This window comes from Calliphora vicina, chromosome 5 (genome assembly GCF_958450345.1).
Source record: "Calliphora vicina chromosome 5, idCalVici1.1, whole genome shotgun sequence".
In the NCBI taxonomy this organism is placed as follows: domain Eukaryota; kingdom Metazoa; phylum Arthropoda; class Insecta; order Diptera; family Calliphoridae; genus Calliphora; species Calliphora vicina.
In genome coordinates, this window is record NC_088784.1 from 12,453,771 (window position 1) to 12,477,218 (window position 23,448).

The 23,448-nt window shown below is 28.7% G+C and overlaps 1 protein-coding gene and 1 non-coding gene across 2 annotated transcripts in view; one reads left to right on the forward strand and one right to left on the reverse strand.

The window, feature by feature from the left end:
• pcs (parcas) overlaps window positions 1-23,046 on the reverse strand; it is a 39,831-nt gene extending 16,785 nt beyond the window's left edge. The window contains exon 1 of the mRNA XM_065510889.1: window positions 22,348-23,046. Within this exon, the coding sequence (XP_065366961.1) occupies window positions 22,348-22,386 (39 nt within the window). The 5' untranslated portion in view covers window positions 22,387-23,046. The remainder of the gene's footprint in view (window positions 1-22,347) is intronic.
• TRNAL-AAG (transfer RNA leucine (anticodon AAG)) lies at window positions 14,827-14,908 on the forward strand. Its single transcript has one exon. It is a non-coding gene; the product is annotated as a tRNA-Leu (tRNA).
• Window positions 23,047-23,448: the final 402 nt, after the last annotated feature.

Sequence of the window (23,448 nt, forward strand, 5' to 3'; positions counted from 1 at the left end):
GAATAACGTACTGAATGGAAGAGCGTGGTCTTTTTACAATATCCTTGATTTCGGTTAGATTTTTTCCTTCATTTTGCAAGTTAATAATAATTTTCTTTCTATCCATTAAAATTTGCTTATTTTTGGATTCCCTGACAACAAAGCTGGTCCATTCCATGCACAGCCATTAAAATTAAGCAATTGCTTAGAAAGGAGGACCTACCACATATTAAATGCAATTAAGTTTAATATTGGGATTCCTAGCCTTAAAACGGTTAACTGTACGGAGACTTTTTTGGTGATACTTTTCGTACAATTATTGAATTTATGTAAATTTTTATGTTTTTAAGGAAAACGTTTGTATTTTTTTTATGTTGATTTCTAGTTTATAAGATTTTTTATAAAATGAATTGAAAAAAGTTTTAAATATGTATTGAAAAGTGACCATAAATTGCTAGTTTATATTATGAGTATGTCTGTACGGAGACTTAATTGATTCAGTGTATGTATATTCTGGATCCTTATAGATAGCGGAGTCGATTAAGCCATGTCCGTCTGTCTGTTGAAATCAGTTTTCTGAAGACCCCAGGTATTTTCGGGATCCTAATCTTCAATAATTCTGTCAGACATGCTTTCGAGAAGTTTCCTATTTAAAATCAGCAAAATCGGCCCTCAAATGGCTGAGATATGATGAAAAACCAGGACAACCTATGACCTATTTTTCACCTAGTATATCTGTATTATTAAGTCATTAATATTGACAATATGGATATCTAATGATAGATATTTCAAAGACCTTTGCAACGACGTATATAAGACCATAGTAAGTTGGACCTACAATGGGTCAAAAAATATTTTTTAACCCGAATTTTTTTTCAACAAAAAAAAAAATTTAAAAAACAAAAATTTTTTTTTTAAATTTAAAAAAAAAAATTTAAATAATTCGAAAATTTTTTTTCCCAAAAAATTAAAAAAACAACTTTGGAAAAAAAAATAAATTTTGTTTACCTAAAAACATTTAAAATTTGTATTTTGAAGTATAATTTGATGAAAGCTATATAAGTTTCGGCACAGCCGAATATAGCTCTCTTACTTGTTTTTATTCTACAAAATAAATATATTGAATACAATATGGACTCTTAAAAAAATAGCATAAGATTTGAAGGTTCATCGTCACACTATTTCAAAAGCCATTAAACAGTATAAGGAAGTCTTGAACATTGAAAGAAAACCTGGATCAGCATGAAAAAAGGTCTAACAGTTATTGGTAAGGCAAACATATTCGAACAACTCTTTCGAAGAGCACCGAACACTTGTATCAGAAAAGCAGCTCGTTAAATTAAATATTCTGATTCTTTTGTACACAGAGCAAAAGCTAATGCTAGGATGAAGTCGTATAAAGTTGAAAAAGTTTCAGATCGTAATGCGGTAAAGAACTTAGAAGCCAAAGAACAAGCGAAAAAATTGAGGATTACATGAACATTAAGCCAGTCGTGGTTTTTGCTTATATCTTAGATATTTGTGGCCCCATTTTCCCGAATTTAAATAGCAATTGATCCGGGACTATATCGGATATATATATTCGGCTTCGGAAAGTTGATTTCAACAGACAAACGGACGGACATGACTATATCGAATCCACAAATAAAACAAGTAAGAAAGTATGGTCGGTCAAGCCCGACCATATAATACCCTACACTAAGTAAAAGAGTAAAAACATTTATCTTTTAAAATTTCAATAATTTTTATTTTTGAGTGATTTTCGGAAGTGGGCCTTATATGGGGGCTATGACTAATTATGGACCGATCACCATGAAATTGGGTCGTGTGATTTGTGTCTATATGAAAGTTTACTATGTTGAATTTTGTGAGTATACAAACATTTTTAAGCTATATGGGAGCTATGACTAATTATAGACCGATCGTAACAAAATTTGGTGACATGAATTTTGTGTATATAAAACTTATTTGGAGCGCAATTTGTGGAGATACATTTATAAATTAAACATTTATGACCGATAAAGTCCAATTCGAGAGGACATTTGTATGGGGGCTAGGTGAAATAATGGACGGACGGACGGACATCGTTTAATTCTAAGTCGATCGGTATACTTTAAGGTGGGTGTTAGACTAATATTTTTGGGCGTTACAAACATCTGCACAAACGCATAATACCCTCCCCACTATGGTGGTGCAGGGTATAAAAATGCAGAAATTACCAACGGCATGACGACCTTATATACATACATACATATACCCATGGTGAAGGGTATAATATTGTAATTTGAAGGTGTAGCTATGTTTTGTGGTTACATAGCACTTTCAATTGTCTTCTCCCTTTAATAGTGCATGCATTATGCACTCATATCTTATCCTGTTTCAAAAATCTATATTTTATACTTCAATGTATTTCCTATATCAACCGGTTTTAAACAACTACCTGTTTTACCTTCTTTTTTTACTTACATTGAAGATAAAATTTCAAAGGCGAGACAACTATAAAAGAAATCTTCAAAATCGTTAAAAAAATCAATTTAATTTTCAATATATATCTATGCACATATTTATTTATCTATAACAAATATTTACTTTTTCCATGTCACAATATTTTGTTTGGAAAAAAAACACTGTCTTGACAAGATAAAATCTTATATTCATTAAAAAAAGTAACAACAAAACAAGCATAAAGCGCCTATAATTTTTAGATATGGTCTTTGAAATAAATGAATGTGTACACAATGTTGTTTAATTAAGTATTTTATATATTTTTTTCAAAAATATTTTCACATACTTCAGCATACATATTGTGCGTGCAAATGGCAATACATAATAATAAATATTAAAAAAATATGCAAAGCAAACAATTTTTTACGCCAACCACAACTAAATTTAATGTCTGACCGGCATAATTAAAATTTCAGCAAAACCATAACAACTAAAAATTAAAAATATTATTAAAATTTAAAAAACAAACCAGTCTGTCTTTGAAACTCAATGATGTGTAAGCAAAAATATGTGTAATACCAAATATGCACAGTGTTAGCGAAAAAAAAACAAAAAAAATTAAATAGCGGTTGAAAATACATACTTTAGATTTCAAGTATTTTTAATGGTAAACACATTTTTCTGGAAAGTTATGAAATTATAACAGGCCTAAACTACTTTTGATTTACATACATAGTCTAAACGGGTCATATTTTTATTTTCCTAAAAAAAAGAAAACATGTTTAAGGCATGACAAGTGTTTTTAGTTGTCAGTGTCAAAAAGTATGAAAAATTTCTGTCATGTTACAGAGGTGACAATTTGACGTTTAAACAAGTAAGAGAGCTTTATTCTGCTGTGCCGAATCTTATATACCCTTCACCAAATTATATTTCAAAATAAAAATTTTAAATATTTTTAGGTAAACAAATTAATTTTCTTTTCCAAAGTTGTTTTTTTTGGAAAATTTTTTTTTTCAAATTGTTTTATTATTTTTTTTTAAAATATTTAGCGAAAAAAAATTTTGGTGAAAAACTTCGGGTTAAAAAATATTTTTTCCGATTTTGACCCATTGTATTATATTGCAAAGGTCTTTGAAATATCTATCATTAGATATTCATATTGTCTATATTAATGACTTAGTAATCCAGATATAGATCAAAAATCGATATTGTCCTGGTTTTTTCCTTATATTTTAGCTATTTGTGAACCGATTTTCTCCAAAGTTGTTTTTTTTCAAATTGTTTTATTATTATTTTTTTATAATATTTAGCGAAAAAAAAAACTTTTGGTGAAAAAATTCGGGTTAAAAAATATTTTTCCGATTTTGACCCATTGTAGGTCCAACTTACTATGGTCTTATATACGTCGTTGCAAAGGTCTTTGAAATATCTATCATTGGATACCCATATTGTCTATATTAATGACTTAGTAATCCAGATATAGGTCAAAAATCGATGTTGTCCTAGTTTTTTCCTTATATCTCAGCTATTTGTGGACCGATTTTCTCGATTTTAAATAGCAACCGAGCCGGAAGAATTCCGGAGATATTGATGTATGAATCGTGTATGTAAGTTATTTGGGGGCTTCGGAAAGTTGTTTTCAACAGACAGACAAACGGACATGGCTTAATGGACTCCGCTATCTATAAGGATCCAGAATATATATACTTTATATGGTCGGAAAATTATATTGTGGAAATTACAAACAGAATGACAAACTTATATATATACCCTTCTCACGAAGGTGAAGGGTATAAAAAGACAAAATTGGTTTTCTAGGACAGTTCTCAAGGAATGAGAAAGATATAAAAAAATTTAACAAAAGAAGGTTCTGAGAGAAAGAGAGAAATATAAAACTTGGTTATCTTTTGTCTCGTGACACCTTTGTATACTCTGTGATCATGTTTAAGGCATGACAAGTGTTTGTAGTTGCAGTAATCAGTGTCAGTTTTCTGTCTATACAATTTTTTTTAAAGGAAATTCAATGCCCTAGAATTTGTTTGCATATTCTCGTATGTTTGCTTCTACCCAGAGCTTTTTTTAAGCTCTTCGAAGACACAGAAAGCTGAATTTCACCGTACTTTTAATACAAAATTAATATATATTTTTTAGAAATTTATTTATGTAAATATTGGAATTCAAGTTTAAAACATATTTGAAATACCTGACGAAAAATTCGAGTATCTAAATTTCATGCAAAAATATGAATATTAATAAGAAATAATGTTTCCCATTGTAGTCAGCAATTTAAAATATGTATTGACATCATTGTTTATTACATACCTTATACAGTGAGCTACAAAATATAAGTAATGATTCATTATTTCATCATAAGTAATTAATAGTCAGTCAGTCATCATGTCTTCTATGTTTGGAAAACAGTCTGGAAACTAATTATAGAATCAAAAGTAAAAAACTCACATGAAATTATTATTTGAGAGATATTGCAATCAATGAAACTATAACGATCAACTCGAAATATTTTGATTTTAAAAGGTATTGTGAACGAAATCCTTTATTCATATTCGAAAAATTTTAAACAATTTAATTTTTATTGTTAATCATAATCTATTGTGAATATTGTTATTTTTATAAAGTTGCCGTATTATTAAGAGAAACAAGTAAAGGCTCCATTAGTCTTTGCGTTCTGTAACGTTTCTGTTCTGTGCCGTTCTGAATGCTGTTTTATTGCAGTTAGTTTTTCCGTAAGATCGTATCAGCTGTTTTTAAAATAATAACCAAAAAACCATCTTGGTGATTTTGTTACTATTTTTAGTGTTTTTTGTATTTAGACCTTCAACATATTATTGTGAACATTTTTATAAATACATACATATATTTTTTGTTAATGATTTAATTTAAACTAATTTTTTTACATAAATAGTACATACATTAAAAGAAATTTATATTTATTTTATTAAATTTCAATGTTTTTTTGAAAATATTATATTTTTTATTCTTTTGTTAATAATAAATATTTCCCTTTCAAAAATGTTGGCACCACTGCTTTCATATTGTTGGCATTTTTGTGTATATATGTATCAGCTGTTTTAGCTGTCACTTAACGTTGCGGACAAAATTCTGTTTTCAACAGATTCATCCGCAACAGAACGGCAACATTACAGAAAAACTAACGACATACACAACTTTCCCTATGCTAAAAACAAAACAGCTGATTCGGAACGGAACGGAACGTACAAACTAACTAGGCCTTAAGAGAGATATATTTGGCTGTGCCGAATTTTATATACATTTCACAAAGATGGAAAATATTTAAGAAAAAAAATTGTGTAAAAATAAATTTTTTTTTTAAATTTTTTCACTGAAAAATTTTTTGGGGAAAAAATATTAAAAAAATATTTAATTTTTTTATTGAAAAAAAAATTGGATGAAAAAATTGGATTAAAAAATATTTTTCCCGATTTTGACCCAAACAATTCGAAACTATTTTTTTACTGAAAGATTTTTATTAATGAAAAAAATTTGATTAAAAAATAATTTTTCCCTATTTTGACCCATGATTGATTTTGACATCGGTGAAAAAATTATAAAAAAAATTTGATTAAAAAATATTTTTCCCGATTTTGACCCAAACAATTCGAAACAATTTTTTTACTGAAAGATTTTTATTATTGAAAAAATGTTTGTTGAAAAAAATTGGATTAAGAAATATTTTTTCTTAATTTTGACATCGTTGGAAAGGTCTTCGATATATCTATGTTTAGATATCCGTATGGTCTATATTAATGGCTTAGTAATCCAGATATAGATAAAAAATCTATGTTGTTTGGTTATATCAGGCCGATTTTCCCGAATTTAAATAGCAACAAAACCGGACCTATAGCTTATATTTTGAAGTATGAATATGTGAGTTATTTGGGGGCTTCGGAAAGGTGATTTGAACATACAAACGGACATTTCTATAGCGTAAAGACAAAACATGAAATATACTAAAACCTATATAAGTCGAGTTAAAACCAATACTGAGCTTATGATATTTAATGTTCAAAAAATTCCAGATATAACCAGGGAAGAGTATTTACGTCGATATAGTCTATTGTCTTAATTCTGTAAAGAAAATGTTGTCCCCTAAATCGGAAATTGAAAACCTTGTCCTCGTTTTGTGCAAAATTTATTAAAATTAATTCAAAACATTGTAAACATTATTATTATCAACGATTTCTCTTGGCTCGTTGGTTTTGCCAGATTATTAATATTTGGCTTTATACAAATTATTATTGTTATATTTAATAGGTTGCAAATAATACATCATACAGCAAATAATTAAATCAATCAATTGTCAGATTTATAATTTGTTTTATTTAGGTCATTTATTGCTGTTCCAAAAATATATTATACATTTAATTTGTTAACAATATGTATGAGAAATTTTAATGATATGTGAATGCATTTCGATTTGTGTAGGTTACATTTTTAATATGTTCGTTAAACTATTGTCTGAGCTAGTTTTCGATTTGAAGATTAAGTTCCAATCACAGTCAAAACTTTCCTAATTTGTTTTTTTATTTGCTAAATTGCAAACGCTGGTAATGTAGCAAACTCCTGTCACACGTGGGTCCTACATGTGTCACGTTGTGAATCCTGAATGGAGAGGGTATGAAGCAAAGCATTTCCTCGCAATGTGATCTCAAATGACCATTCAGTTTGCACGATGAGAGCGCTATTCCAACCAATCGGTCAACCTCATCGCCCAAGAGTTGGACTCTCTTTGACCAATGAATGCACAACTCTAAGAGACATTTTTGTGTCACGGTATCCAGAAGAGTCCAACTTAAGAAAGTCTCGAAATCTCATTCAGAGGTTGCCGGCATTTTAGGACCAGATGCCATGTAGATGCCAATAAGATTTTTAAGGCTGTCTGACTTTCCTATCGGTAAAACTTCAGCTAAGTAACTGGAGTTTAAGCTGCGTTTAAACCATAATAATTGACAATCTCGTTAATATTACTTCTATCCTAAGAGACGTAACTATGTCTTGTAATAACATTCAAAATAATCAAAAAAGTTAGTGTAATTTCACACCCACATGCTAAATAAAATAAAATATTCCATAAAATTACATTAAATTCAATATTAAATTCTTTACAAAATAACAACAAGTTAAACTTATTTTGTAATATTGGTAATGACGTTAGAGCGCCCTAGTCAATATGCGTCAAAGTCTTTGTTAATTAATTGTTATTTGATATGAAAACGTAATACAAAGATAAATAAATTAAACAACAGAGCAAAACAAAACAAAAAACATCACCTACAAAATACAATACGCTTCTTTTTGTAGGGTTTTTCTAACGTCATTCTCCTCTTACAATTTGCTACAAGTCCAATACAAATGGTATGAGATTTCTTTGTGTTGACATAACAATCACCTCTAACCATTACCATCAGAGTATGTACCTCATCACTAAAGCAAAAATATAAAAAATAATAAAAAATTGAAGTGATTTATAAAAGAAAAGTTTTTTATGAGTTTTTTTTTTAAATATTTCTGGCCACTTGATGTAATAATACTCGTAATATGGAAATAATATGTAGGTATGTACTCGTAAGTAAATAATGATGATGATGGTCGTGCACTGATGACTCTTTATATGGCTGTAGTATATGACAAAAATTAATGTGACACGGTAGTGGCAGTTACAAATATACAACATAAATTTGTAATGAAATAAAATTTACACATGAAGAAATATTCGTGTAAGTGTAAATTTATTTCCTATATGCAAAAGAAAAACGGGAAGATATTTGAGAATAATTTATCTTATATATCACAACACAGTTTAGGTCTACACCAGTGGTAGACATAGAGAGATTATGAAACCTGAATTTAATAACATGTCCTGAAATTCTTCTCTTTGTTTTAATCCGACCATATTCGTGAACTTCGTTGACATACGTGATGTTTTTAGGTAAATAACCGATTATGTTCGGTCCGTGGTGGCTATGAGTGCTGACCACTGATCTAAACCTTTCGGTTTTTAGGCTATAAACATAGTATGTTAAGGAATAAATAATGTTTTATTACTTCTCTGTATGAAATGTTATATTCCTTCCGAACTTGAACAATTGCAAATAGGATATAAAACATTTATACATATGCTTACGGATTTTAATGCAGATTCCGATTTTTAGAAAAAATACAAATTAAATGATGCGGTGCGGATTTTATTGTTGTTTGTGTTTCATAGAATTATTTAAGAATTACTTATGTTACTTTGTATGTTCGTAAAATATAAAAAAACACTCTAACTGAGATAGAGAGTGAAAAGATGATAGCTTTCCCTAGGTCTCCACGTAACAATTTTTATCACATGCAAAAATGTCGGCAGATCAACAGCACAGCAATTGCTGAATTTTCAACAGGAGAAGTTGTATGAAAACCTCAATTTTTATACCCTTCACCTTCGTGAGAAGGGTATATATAAGTTTGTCATTCCGTTTATATACGTTTCTACATTTTTCATTTCCGACCCTATAAAGTATATATATTCTGGATCCTTATAGATAGCGGAGTCGATTAAGCCATGTCCGTCTGTCTGTGGAAATCAATTTTCTGAAGAGCCCAGATATCTTCGGGATCTAAATCTTCAATAATTATATCAGACATGCTTTCGAGAAGTTTGCTATTAGCAAAATCGGTCCTCAAATTTCAGAGATATGAGGAAAAAACCAGGACAACCTCGATTTTTGACCTATATCTGGATTACTCAGTCATTAATATAGACAATATGGATATCTAATGATAGATATTTCAAAGACCTTTGCAACGACGTATATAAGACCATAGTAACTTGGACCTACAATGGGTCAAAATCGGAAAAAATATTTGTTAACCCGATTTTTTTTACCAAAGTTTTTTTTTCGCTAAATATTAAAAAAATTGAAAAACAAAAAATAGGGACTATAAGATTCCGCACAGCCGAATATAGCTCTTTTACTTGTTTGAGTTGAAGGATTTTTTACTATCATTATTTCTTTACTTTTTGGTACTTAAATAAATTAAATGTGTATACATTAATCAACCCGACTCATAGAAAGAATAAATTTGACATTAATGACAACTGAACTGACAGCTTATTGCTAAGCAATAATTGTTACTCTAGGTCTCCAAGTAGCAATATTTATAGCAGCAATTGTCAAGTTTGATTGCGACCATAAAATTTGAAATGTGTAGACTACAATTGGCATATGCCTACGTGGAGGCCTAGGCTTAAACCCAGCAAAAAATATTCTGGATTTGGAAGCAATAAATATGATTACTGCATCTTCTACTGCTACATTAATTGCATCCTAAAATTATTGCCTTACAAAAATGATTTTGGAAGGCATACATTAAGCTATTCGTATAGGCAGTGAAGAACTTAGAAAAAATCAGCGCTTCTTGTTAGGCAATCACTGGGTCTGTAAGATTTTATTGCTTCTCAGCAGCTCTAAAATCTATGTGCACAATTGTTTGCACATATTTAATTCGATGAAATCAGGTTAATTTTAAAGCTGTGAAATATGCTTATTTTGGATTCCTTATGCAGAGCCTCTACGCGAGGAATCCCATATAAAAATCATGTAATCTTTCATGCGAAGTGGTAGCAGTATACAAGTGCTTTCTGCCTTACAAACCTGCTTCCGAGGAAGCACCATTTTTTGCTGGGAAGCTATCAGTAGTGCAATGGATTGCTACATATGGCAATTTGCCGTCTACACCTCGCAAATTTTATGGACGAAATCAAATTTGACAATTGCGGCAATAAATATTGCTTCGTGGTGACCTTGGATTACAGAAATCGCAATAAAATTAAAATAGATTTTAATCTAGTGCGGATATCGTCTACGTTTATGGTTATCAAAACTTCATCCGCTAGCTTTTGTTTCTACTGGAAATCTGGATTATAGCATATATAATCCAACTTGTTAAAATATCTGTCACAAGACTGAAAGATCTAATGAGATATTCAAAGGGTATACGTACAAACAAATAAAAGTCAATCAAGCTCAAATTAAGCGCCCCTTAGTAGGGTTGCGTTGTTCACAACACATCGATCATTTAACTAATATTTGCTAGACATATTTATCTCTCAGTGTCAAGCTGCTGGCATGTTTAAATATTTTTGAACAGAAATAATTTGTTCAAGTTTATAACTACACAGAGAAAAAAGTGTTGGTTGTGATAACTGAATTTGTTGCTAATCGAATCATTCAGTTATAAGTTTAAGCTGGGAGAAACAAAATTTGGATATTTCAATTGTAATACTTCTTTCTGAACTGACTTTCTTTTGCTAGAAACGAAAAATTCTGTGACTATAATCGAATCATTCGATTGGCCACAAATTTGCTGATCACAACGAATCTGTTTTCTCTGTGTAGGTACACATATTTATCTTGTCATTATACATATTTTTATCATTTTCTCTGCCGTATCTTCGTTTTGGTGTGGCGGTCAATTTGTGTAATTGAATTGAAATATATATAATTTATAGTCGTGGTTTATTTTTATGTATTGTACTACACGAATGTATATTGTGCGTTAAACGGAAATTGCAATTATATGCAATTGCTCAATGATCTAAGTTTTTTATTCTATTCAAACTGATAAATTAAAATTTTTCTGGGTCATTTTTTTTCTAGTTTCATGAATTTCTACTTTAAAAAATATTGATTTTTAACCTTAATATTTCAAGCAAAATAGAAATGTGGCTCATATTTTTCGTAGAACTTTGTACGAAAACAAAATATAGCAAAAAAAAAATAAAAAGGTTTCATGTTTGTAGGTTTTCATTTGAGAAAGGACGAACAAAAAATAGAAAGATTACATCATGTTCGTTTTGTAGTATTTCTCAGCATTAATTTGTGTTGTTGTTTTTGTTATATTATACAGGATATTAACTTTTATTTAAATCTTACACAAATACACAAACGTACGACCCTTCAGTTTTGATAGAGGCAATGTATACCCGTTTTACCCCCAGTAACACGAAGTCTGGTTATGTGTTAACTAATAGTTATACTGACAGTTTTCATACAAAAATAATTTTAACAGTATATAACTATTAGTTAAGGCATAACCAGGCTTCGTGTTAATGGAGGTTAAGCTACGTTTCCGCATACACCGTAATCGGTACCGAAAACGAAATTCCATACATTTGCACCGAAAAAAAGTTCGTTTCAGAAATCGGCAACGAAAATTAGGAACGAAACGGCACCGATCAGTAACGAAAAACCTGTCATTAGGGGCCGGAACGAAAACAACTTCAAGTAAGTTATTTTCGGTGCTGTAGTAACGAAATTATTTTAATTATTTTTTTATTTCAAATTTAAAGCAAATCAAAATGAATAAAAAAATAAATTTTATTTATTGGAAGAGGGAAAAATAATAGATTTTGTCAAAAATAATGAAATTCTATTTAATTTCCAATTGACAACTTAAAAAATAATTTCGTTTCTGTTTTATGCCGCAACGCACCCAACTGAAACGAAAACAATTCAGAAACGAGACGGTGACGAACACCAATGATTTTCAGTTTCAGTTTTCGTTATCGGCGCCGATTACGGTGTATGCGGAAAGCCAGCTTTATAGAGTAAATTTCCGTTACCAAGCTGTTTGAAATTGATATAATTTTGAGTTATATGGGTGCCTGTGCATCGGGACATTGGAGGTAATTGTCTGGTTGAGGGTCTTACAAAGCCCATAGCCTCACTATAAATGCAGCTTGTCAATAGCTCCTATCAATAAAAAATACAAGAGAGATAACGCCACTTGAAATTAACCTGTCAATACTCCATTTATGTGTATTAATTGCGATAAACCCTTGCATTTTCCAGTTTGTCTCCTCCGGGTATTAGCGGTTCTGCCTTTTCTTCTACTGCCTTGGGGGTTCCATTCACTTGCCATCTTGTCGTACATTGTCGTTGGTGCGTCTGAGATCATAGCCAATCCAACTCCATTTACGATTATCTGGATACGTATTGGTGTTTTACCAGCTATTTCCCACATGTCTTTGTTTGAGATAACTTTCGACCAAAATATCCTGAACAGTTTTCGTAATGAGCGATTAATGAGTACCTGCAAGGATTGCAAGTTGCTGGCTTTGGTGTTCCAGAATTTACAGCCATACAACAGGACGGAAAGCACTCTAGGTCCTCAGATAAATATAGCGTGATTTTCATCCCTTTTGCAAAGCCCCAAATGCTTGGTTTGTCTTTTTGATGCGATTTGTAATATCTTCTCGCGAGCCGCCTGATGCTGACTATTAACCGTCTTATATACGGGCTATAATTAGCTTACTCCTAGGACACGTATAAATCGCTTATCATTTAGGCAGTTAGGATGATATTCGTTGACTATTTTGGCCACATCTACCAGTCTGTAAAGCAATTTCAACATGGGCTTATTCCTCCATTGCCAATATAAGATGGGAGAGAACCAAAATACACAACACCACTATGAATATGCCTTGTGGTTAACCTTAACATGTTAATATGTAATATGGATAGCGATCCTAGAACTTAGATGACTCCATTTTAGTAAGCTTTACTTTAATTGTCACTTTATTGTCCCTAAGTAATCTAGAGAGTATTCAGTATAAATCTTTTTTTATATTTCACTTAAAGAAGTAGTTATTTAACCCAGACAACTAAAAACAGACCCAGTCTCTTTGATACTAATATCCGATTGTGTTAACTAGTATGAACCGTCTACTACTTAGAAGGATGCTAATGAAGCTTCATTTAGCTTCCTGCTAGGACAATTGTATGTTAATAAAAATGAAATGATTAGATGGTTCAAGTAGCCAGTTAGGGAGATATACCTTAACTATTTTGGCTTATCTTCCAGCCAGTCTTTATCTTCGTCACATTTTCTTATCTCTCCATTGTCAATAACAAATGGGAGAAAGAATCAACTTGCATTGTGCACACAAGAACATATTGTCAGCAGAATATCGAGAACTAATTTGCTCATGTTCTTCTGTGTGCTGAAAACGTGTCGATGTTTATGATCATAATTTTTTTAAATGACAACAGTTATCCACACGAGACATATTAATATGCGAATAAAAAATTGAGCAAATTTATGGCTTTTTAAGGGTTATTGGTAATGTTAAAAGAACTGCTGAAACATTATTTTACACACTTACACAAACACTATGTTACTTAAGAGTTTAGTTTTTGTCACAACAAGTCAAGAACAAGATTGTAACGTACTTTTGGTTAAAGTACTTTTTTTTTGGTACAAATATAGCATGTCCCTAGAGAAGAAATACCATTATGAGTTTATATTCCCCACATCTATTAATTTTAGCAATCCAACCATAGAGTGGTGGTATCGAAACTGGAGAATTCGATCCGTATATATATTTTAAAACTAAGATAAATTGACAAATACAAGGAATACTAGGAATGTTAAACTTAGATAAAATACTCCTTATCATTTGGTACCATCAAGTCCTCAAAAGTACCATTTCAAACTGTGTCTGGTACCATTTGCATTATCTAGTTTCCTTCTTTGGCATTAAGTATTGTTGTAGTGCGCTATACAAAATGTAGGTTAATGCTGTTTGTGTTTAAGGTTTTATTTAAGTATATCTGTGTGTTTTTACGTATGTCCTTATGTATTAAGGACATAATGTCGTGTTGATTTCTAATATTCTTTATTTTACAGGTTATTATCCTTTAACAATGACAAACATTGACTAAACGTGTTTTGGAAAAACGTTACAAATAAATTTAATTAACATTTGCCAATTGCCGGCCGACCTTTGGTAATTACCGGGAACAAAGGAATTTCAAATCAATTTTTTATGCTGTTAAATGAACAATTTATTTATTCCAACAGACAGTACACAATTAAAGGCAATCAATATAATAAAATAACAAAAAAAATTTGGGAATAATGATGAAAAGTGTTCAAGGGGAGGATTTTTCAAAAGAAATACATGTCCTTATGTTTTAAAACACTTTACAACAATTTGAAAGTTATTCCATAGAATTTTTTTTTTAAATAAAAACCATTTATAGGAACAATTTTTGAAAGTGAGGAAGTGAACTGGTTTACAAATATTGGTGTAAATGAAACAATTTTTAATACTCTAGGGATTACTAAAAATTATAGAGGACATCCCTCCCAGAAGAGATGTATATTCTGCAAAAAGTCTAAATTTTTATTTTCATAATTAAAATTTCTTTAATTTTAATAATTTGTTGATAAAAAGTAGAGCCATTTGGTGTTCATTTTGTCCCCAGCCATTTGTCCATCATAATGTTAACATAACATGACACTGTTATGATTTAAAATTAGAATAGAACGTACTGAACACACGACAGTTTAACATAAAGTAATGTTAAGTTATGAGGTAGCGTGGCCGAGCGGTCTAAGGCGCTGGTTTAAGGCACCAGTCTCCTCGGAGGCGTGGGTTCGAATCCCACCGCTGCCAAGTGATTTTTTTTTTTTATTTTTTTTTTAACAACAATAAATATTTTTCATTAAATTATTTATTTTTACGTAAAAATAAGTAAGGGTGGGGATATTTGTTATGAGAAAAAAAAACCTTTAGAATAATAAAATAAAATTTGCATGATTCATTTCTATAAAGAATATATAAAGGTACTTTTTGTATGTATGTACTTGAAAATAAGTGCATATTTCTTATATAAATAAAATACATACTAAATACTTTGTATATTTATTTAAGATAATTTTATGTTATTTTTGAAATCGCTAGATAAGAGCTATAGTAAGAGAGTAATAGCTAAAAATGAAATTTGTTTATAATATCTAACTAAGTGTGTATGTATAATGAAAGTAGTATTTAATTTGAGGCAAAGTTAGATGTTGCAACAAATAATTGTATGTAAATACAATATAATAAACACAAACGTGCTAAATTGACGTCACTTGTAGCATATTCTTCAAGAGTTGTTGTATAATAAAAAAAATTTATTTATTTTCTTTGGTTTTTTTTTATTTTCTTTGTTAAGAATAAATACAAAACTTTGACCTCTATTTGGAAATATATAAAATAGAAATGTTCATATGTTAGAGAAGGGTACTTATACGTTTCATTTTTATTTTATTTTTTTATTATTTGAGAATAAGGGCACGTTTTTTAGACACAGTGCTGATATACATGTTACTAAAGGTAGGGTCAGACTACGCAAATTATTTGACACAAGATGTTTCATGTGTTTGATCAAAACTACATCAAATAATTCATGGGTTGATTTTGTGTTCACACTGTACACATTTATTTGCCATATTTGTTTAATCAAACAACACCGAAATACTATCAAACACACAAAGGGGAAAATATATTTGACTTGTGGTCACATTTATGGTAATATTTGTTCTAAATAATTATTAAATAAAGCTGCAAAACAACTTTAATTTCTTTCATCAATAAAAAAGACATTTCTAGAAAGTAAAATATTACCAGATTTTGCTTTACATTTGAAAGAATTATGAAATTTCAGTACTTTTATTTAAGCGTCAAATATTTTATGTTTCTAGTTTGAACACAAAATATTTTTGCACTGCAAACAAGAAAACAGCTGAATTTGGTCAAACAAATTTATTTGCCAATATGAAAACATTCTTGTAATGTGACCAATGTGTGACCACTAAACAGCAAATATTTTCCTGCATTTTGGGTATTTTTTTATTTGATCTTGCAATTCATTTGCAAGATCAAACAGCGTCAAATAACAGCTGTTGTATCATGTGTTATCGCAAAAGTAGTGTTGCTATATCTTAAATTAAAAATCGCTAAATAATGAAAACAAATCGCGAAAAGAACACAAGCTTGAACAATTTAATAATATAATTATTAAATGTTTATTTATTAAATTATATTACTATCACAATTCATAATTGAAATTGAAATTGAATGGAAATGTAATCATATTTTATACTTGAAAAATATTTGAAATATTAAATATTTTTCAAACAAAAAACATATGGCTTGAATTTATGTTTCCTTTTTACTGGAGAATGCTATTGAAATAAAGTGTAATACAACTGTAATTCAATTGCTTGACTATAACTCAAGGCTTGAATTACACTTGCTATCAACTTGAATTCCAGTAAAAATGCTTATTGGTTTTTTAATACATATTATTAATCGAACACGACTTTTTCCAAACTTTTTTCATTCAGAATAAGAACATGTTCACAAATATTGTTAAATTTTATGGAAATGTTTACCTTTTTTACATAAATTTTTAATTAATTCCAATTCAATCGCATTATCTAAAAATTTATAATAAAAATTTTTTTATGATACTAAAATCAGAAAAGTGAAAAATGCTATTAGACATAGTCTTCTTCTGTAGTAAAAAAAATTTAACAGATCATACTGTTGAAGAATTATTTTTTAATTACAATCAATTCATACTATTTATGTATGTATAAAAAATTTTCTTTGATTTTAAATTCAATCTGTATAAAATTTCAGTTAATTTTCCATATGTACATATGAGCAATTTTAAATTTTGAAAATAGACAAACTCCATGTATAAATAAAAAATAATCAAACATCAGACTATGTTAAACGTACAAAAATATAAATCGCATAAAATTGCAAAAATCGCAACATAGACTTCATGTCTTCAATTAGTTTTTCTCCCAGTATGTCATCCTATGGTGAATGACTTTTATGTGAAGAAGAAGACTTCATTTATTGATGCAATTATTTAGTGAAAATAATTTAAATAACAAATATTCATGAAACATTGAATATGTATTTATGTTTAAAAAAAAAAATAGTGAATTTGTGTCTTTAATTTAGTACGAAAAATATTTAAATAATCTCCTCCTATTTTTCCGCCATGTTGAGCAAATAATTTTCTGTTTTTTCTATTTGATCAAACAATTATTTTATGAAAGTGTTTGATATAGTGTGACCACACGGCAAATATATTTACTGATTCTTTTTCGCAGCAGTTTGGTCAAACAAAAAGTGAAAAATTAAATTCAATATATGATAACAAAATTCAATAAATCTCTAATAAAATGATTACTTTACAATTCGAAATAAGTGCTTTAACCTTAAAAATATTTGCAAGATCAAATTATATATTTTTTAGGTATTTATGTAGCTAGTGGTCACACTTTGTTCACATTAAGAAAATATTTTGTTTGCCGGCAAATAATTTTGTTTGACTAAAATCATCTGTTTTGTTGTTTGCTCTAAATTTTATTTGTGGTCAGATTCAGGCAATGAAATATTTGACGATAAACGTCAAATATTAGCTGTGTGTGACCGTACCTTAAGTATTTCAATTGTTTATGGAAAAAAGTATTGTGGAATATACAAATATAATAAAACAACAATTCTATTCAAATATAATACTATTTAGTGTAAAGGACTGCGTCATTGCGAGAAAAAGAGAAATAATAAGTACCTTTATTGGTATGAATTCAGGGAAATATGAAGATACATTATAAGTGAATAAATAAATATTTACTTAGAGGTTATTATATAGTTTAAGGAGTTTTCTAAATAGTTAAAATGTAAATACATATCAATACGTCTTAGTTTTGGAAACAAGAAGATTTTATGAATAAACAAGTAAGAGAGCTATATTCGGCTGTGCCGAATCTTATATACCCTTCACCATATTATACTTCAAAATACAAATTTTAAATATTATTAGTTAAACAAAAACTTTTTTTCTTCCAAAGTTGTTTTTTTCAATTTTTTTAAAAAAAAGTTCGAATTGTTATTTTAATTTTTTTAAATTTAAATTTTTTTCGGTTTTTAATTTTTTTTTTGGTGAAAAAAATTTATTGTGTTTTCCAAAGTTGTTTTTTTTTCATTTATTGAAAAAAAAATTTCGATTATTTTAAATTGAAATATAATTTTTTTTTTTTTAAATTTAAAAAAAATGTTTGGGTTTTAAATTTTTTTTTGGTGAAAAAAAAAATTTGGGTTACAAAATATTTTTTCCGATTCTGGTCCGAAATTCTATGGCGTTTTTAACGTCGTTGGAAAGGTCTTTTGAAGTCAGATTTTTTCGAATTTAAATAGCAACCGAATCATTACTATTGATTCGATATAGCCATGTCCATCTTTCTGGTGAAATCCAAATTTCGAAACCCCCAAATAACTTACAAACATGATTGATACATCAATATATTTGGTGAAGTCCTGGTTCGGTTGTTATATAACATCTGAGATATAAGCAAAACACAATCATTTTTGACCAAGTTATGAATATAAATAATCACCCCTATCGGCAATACCATGTGAAATTTTGTTCCATTTCCCTAGAAGGGAAAATTGCTATCGTGATATTCCCATGAACTTTTCATTCACAATAGTTAATTTTGTTTGTAACAGCTGCTTATTGTTTACAAAATTCCATCTAAAAATTTCACAACAAGGCGAATTTTTTCACGTGCACAATGTTGATGAACGAAAAAAGGAAAAGGGAAAATATTTCATGTGAAATATTGATTCGCGATAGGGGTGTATATGTATATCAAATGAAAGGCATATCAATGAAAGTTCTAACTAGAGTTATGAAATATTCGACATATGCAAAAAACTGGTTTTCGAAAAAGCCTAATTTTAAAAACCCGCTATAATTAATTCATATTTAATTAAAGAAGAAACAGAAAAACACGATCACTTATAGTTGAAGTTGCATAAACTTTTAAAATTTCATTGTATAAAATTTTACCAAATAACCAAAATCTTATAGCTAGTTGTTGCAATACTAGTTTTTTTTTGCGCTGAGCTGAGCTTCTAATTTTTGCATAAATTTTGAAAATAAATAAAATAAAAAATATTCGATTTTGTTGAATAATTCGAGACAAAAAATCTGGTTTGTCGAATAACTCGAAACCCATCCATTTATATAAACTGGTTTAAAAAAACGGAAAACGAATTCAGATCGACAAAACCGGGAAACATACTTTTTCAAATTTTTTTTAAAAAAATAAAATTTTTTTTCATCAATTTTTTTTATTTGTTTTCAATCTTGATATTTTTTTGTTTGTTTTCATTTCGGCTCAGTCCTCTTTAGCAATCGACAATTTCCCATAGGTTGTCTATGGAATTGAGATCTGGCAATAGGGGAGGACACTTTATTGAATTGTAACCCCTTGCAAAGGGATCAGTTTTGGATGGACCCAAGTGGGCTGCTTGAAGAGTGGCTACCCATGGAACCTAACCCCTTGCTGGAATCACAAAATGGCTCGTCCTGAAGAACAGTCCCACAAAACATAATATTGCCACTGGCAATCTTGAAATTCTTATTTGTGTAATTTTAATCCAGTCACATTGCCTTTGGACGTCTTAAAAATAATCTTCCTCTTAATTCTGATTGAATTTATCCTAAAAGAGAACAGTGTTCTATATACCAGCCTCATTGGACATGTGAAATAGTAACTGCAAAAATTCAAATCTCCAAATACAAGCAGTTGTTAATACCCTAGAATATTCACCATTAACTTTTACTAACAGCTACCAAATTTGTATAAAAATGTTTCTATTAAACAAATTTACAATTTATTTTAGGTTAACCATAAGAATATTTAAAATATGTAGGTATGTACTTAAATTTAGAATTTCATGTTAATTTCAAGTGCGTGAAGAAATTTTTAAAACAAAACATTCCTTAAGAATACAAATAAAATAAAAATAGCCAATGTATACAATTTAGTATCACCTCAGCATGTGTAAATAGAATAAAATAGAATGTAGAAAAAAGACTTTAAAAGAACAACAACGTGTTTTGAATTTGCATTTAAGTCTTTTGTTTTGATTATTTTTTTTTGTTTCAGTTCAATTTATTAAACAAAAACACTCACACATCACAAATGCTTTTCTTGCTTGGCATGTGGTGTTAGCGATACTAAAAATATTGAACTGGAATTTATAGAGAATAGACAAAACACAAAGAATAATACCTATTAACATAAAAGGAAACAAATAAAAATTCAAAAAAAATTTATAATTGAAAACAAAAAGTTAAGAGATTTAACCAAGTTATACAAATAAACAAAAATTTTGCAATAAAATGAAAACAAAACAAAAATTTTTATAAAAATTTGCTGAAATTTTTGACCTGTTTTCAAAAAGCAAAAATTATACAGAAATATTTAAAAAGCTTTAAATATTTTTAAACATAAAAACAAAACATAAAGAGAATGAGAAAATTTATCAATAAAAACCAGTTTTTATTTTAATCATTAACAAAAATTTAAACAAAAGCAATGTCATCAATATAATATTAACAAATCGTTAAAAAAAAAAAATAAAAAAAATCGTGTAGCAATACTTCCGTCATAATTTATGTATTAAATTTCATTTTAATTTTAAATTAAATTTTACCTTTAAAAACCCACAACAATTTTCATTTTATGGATAATTGTGGTATTTTTTTTTAATTCAAGTCACGTGTGTTAAAATATGTTTATGAATGAGTGCATTTCTTTAAACTTTTTTAATTAATTAAATTAAATTTTATGGTTTTTCTTATATAATTTTATTTTTTTTTTTTTTAAAATTCCATCATTTATTACAGGAAATTCCATGGGTTTAATGGGATGTTGCGTGTAAAATTAATGGAAAATCTGTGAAAACATGGCAAAATTTAATTGTGCTTAGCCAGGTAGCACCAAAAAGTCATAGAGGTGCATTTAGTGTTTATAATTTGTGTTGAAATTTTAATTGTATTCCAATTGTATAGAGAAAATTTTCATGGTTAATTTGTGTTTACGAGTTTAGACAATAGAGTTGGGGAAAAAATATTTTTCCAAATGCAAATATTCGTGAGAAATGTACATTTAATTATTATACATGAGTTGTGCGTTTTATATAGCTATTAAAATGTGTTTGGAATTAATAGCCATTGAAATTTAAATGTAATTAATAAAATACATTGTTTCGTTTTTTTTTTATAAAACAAAGGGGGAAAATAACAATAATTTGCTTGTAAATCCATAAAAATATTGAATATAATATTAAGATCATCGTAATTTGATCTTAAATCGTGTCTTATTTAAATTTTTGTACAAGTCATGATACTGATTATACAATGTTTTTATGGAACTGTGAATTTTGCTACATTTTTAAGAAAATTGAGTAAGAAACCCTTTGAAATCGAAATCCGTTAAGTATTTTTTAATATCTCTTGTATGTTAGAGGATAAAAAGCTTCAAATTTAAAAGTAATTAAAGTTTTTTTGACAATGAACCTCATTTCAATATAAAAGTAAGAATATTATTAATAACGATTATTTTGCTCAGTATTCATATAGATTATTAACCATAATATCCCAATAATTCCACGAATTTTTGGACCTATCAATGTTATTCCTCATTTTTCAATAAAAGCCTCGATTTTAAATTAAAAATAAACTAATTTTCAATTTTCAAAAGTAAAAATATCATAAATCACGATTATTTTCCTTAGTATTCGTTTTGAATATTAACCATCTCATCTATAATACCACGAAATATCAAGTTTTTGTTGGAATCTTTCTAACTTATACCTCGTTTTTCAAATACAACAGAATATTTCTTTAAACTACGTTTAATCAACAAATATATTTAACAAATATAAACAAAAACTAGCACAAATTCCAAGAATTTTTGGATCAATCAGTTGTTCCTCATTTTTCGATAAAAGCCTCGGAATTTTTTGCTGTATGCAACACTTGTTTTTGGCTATGATACCACGAAATATCAAGTTTTTTTGGGATCTATCAAAGTTATTCCTCGTTTTCCGAATAGAACAGAATATATCTTAAACTAAGTTTAACCTACAAATATAGTTAAACTACCTAACAAAAACTAGCCCTAAGCTACATAAATTTGTCATTTAACACTATTTTTACTAAAGCAAATTATTATATTTCAGTGACTCACCTTTATACGCGGGTCCAGCTCGCTGTCTTCAGCCGACATTTTGGCTAACAATTTCAATTACAGACTTTCCAAATTAACAACAGCCAAAATTAAACACTGCAATTTCTTTTCCCCCTTAAACAAATAACAAACAAACAAAATGTTGGCGATGTCGTTGTCTGGTACTTAATATTTTTATTTGGAGAGAAGCTTCACACCGTTTGATATTTATTTTATTTTTTCCGATTTTGTTTAGTTGTTTATTATTTGTACAATCATTGTAGCTCATTCATTGAGTTGGGGAAAAAAATCAACACAATCACACACTCTTATAAGCTGCAAATAGCTTTTATCATTTATCAACTCTTTTTTTTGCACTACATGGAATTTAAACAAATTTTATAAACTATAATTAATGTTAATCAATTGTGTTTTGCCCAAAAAAATAGATTAGCTTGTTCTATCATTTATTTGCGTTACTAAACCCAACACAGATAATTTTATTTCGTTGTTTTTTTCTATTATTTTACACTTTAATATTGTTGTACTTTTTGTTTTATTTTCTTTTTTTTGCAAAAATTCACAAACACTCATGATTTTCTTTCATAATTATATAATTTTTACCATAAACATTTCTTTAAATATTAACAATTTGTTTAAATTACTTTAATTGGAAGCTTGTTTAGTGGATTTTCTTGTAGTTATAAAATAAGATTTATTTTTTTCTTTTACACTGAGGTTTTTTCTAAATAATAAAATTCAACAAACGACTACGAGAAAAAACGCTACAGCGCTGCTCGAATCACGACCAACAACTAATGTCAAATGTGTAGTCGGTTTTGTTAAGTAGTTGGTGTTTTTTGGGTATTCATAAAGTAAAGTAGTCGGTAGTTGGTTATTATATTGTTGTCATAGATTGGTTAGGGTTACCGGAGCTCATATATTGTGGTAATATGTATTAAGCGTTTTATTGAGGTAATGTGAGTTTAAGCGTTTTATTGAGAAATAAACATTAAAATGTTTAAGCTACGTTTACAATGATTTATTACTGCACTTTGCAGTAAATTTAGGGATGTTTTGGACAGTATGTTTCTTTTAACTATGGTCAGATTTCATTATTGG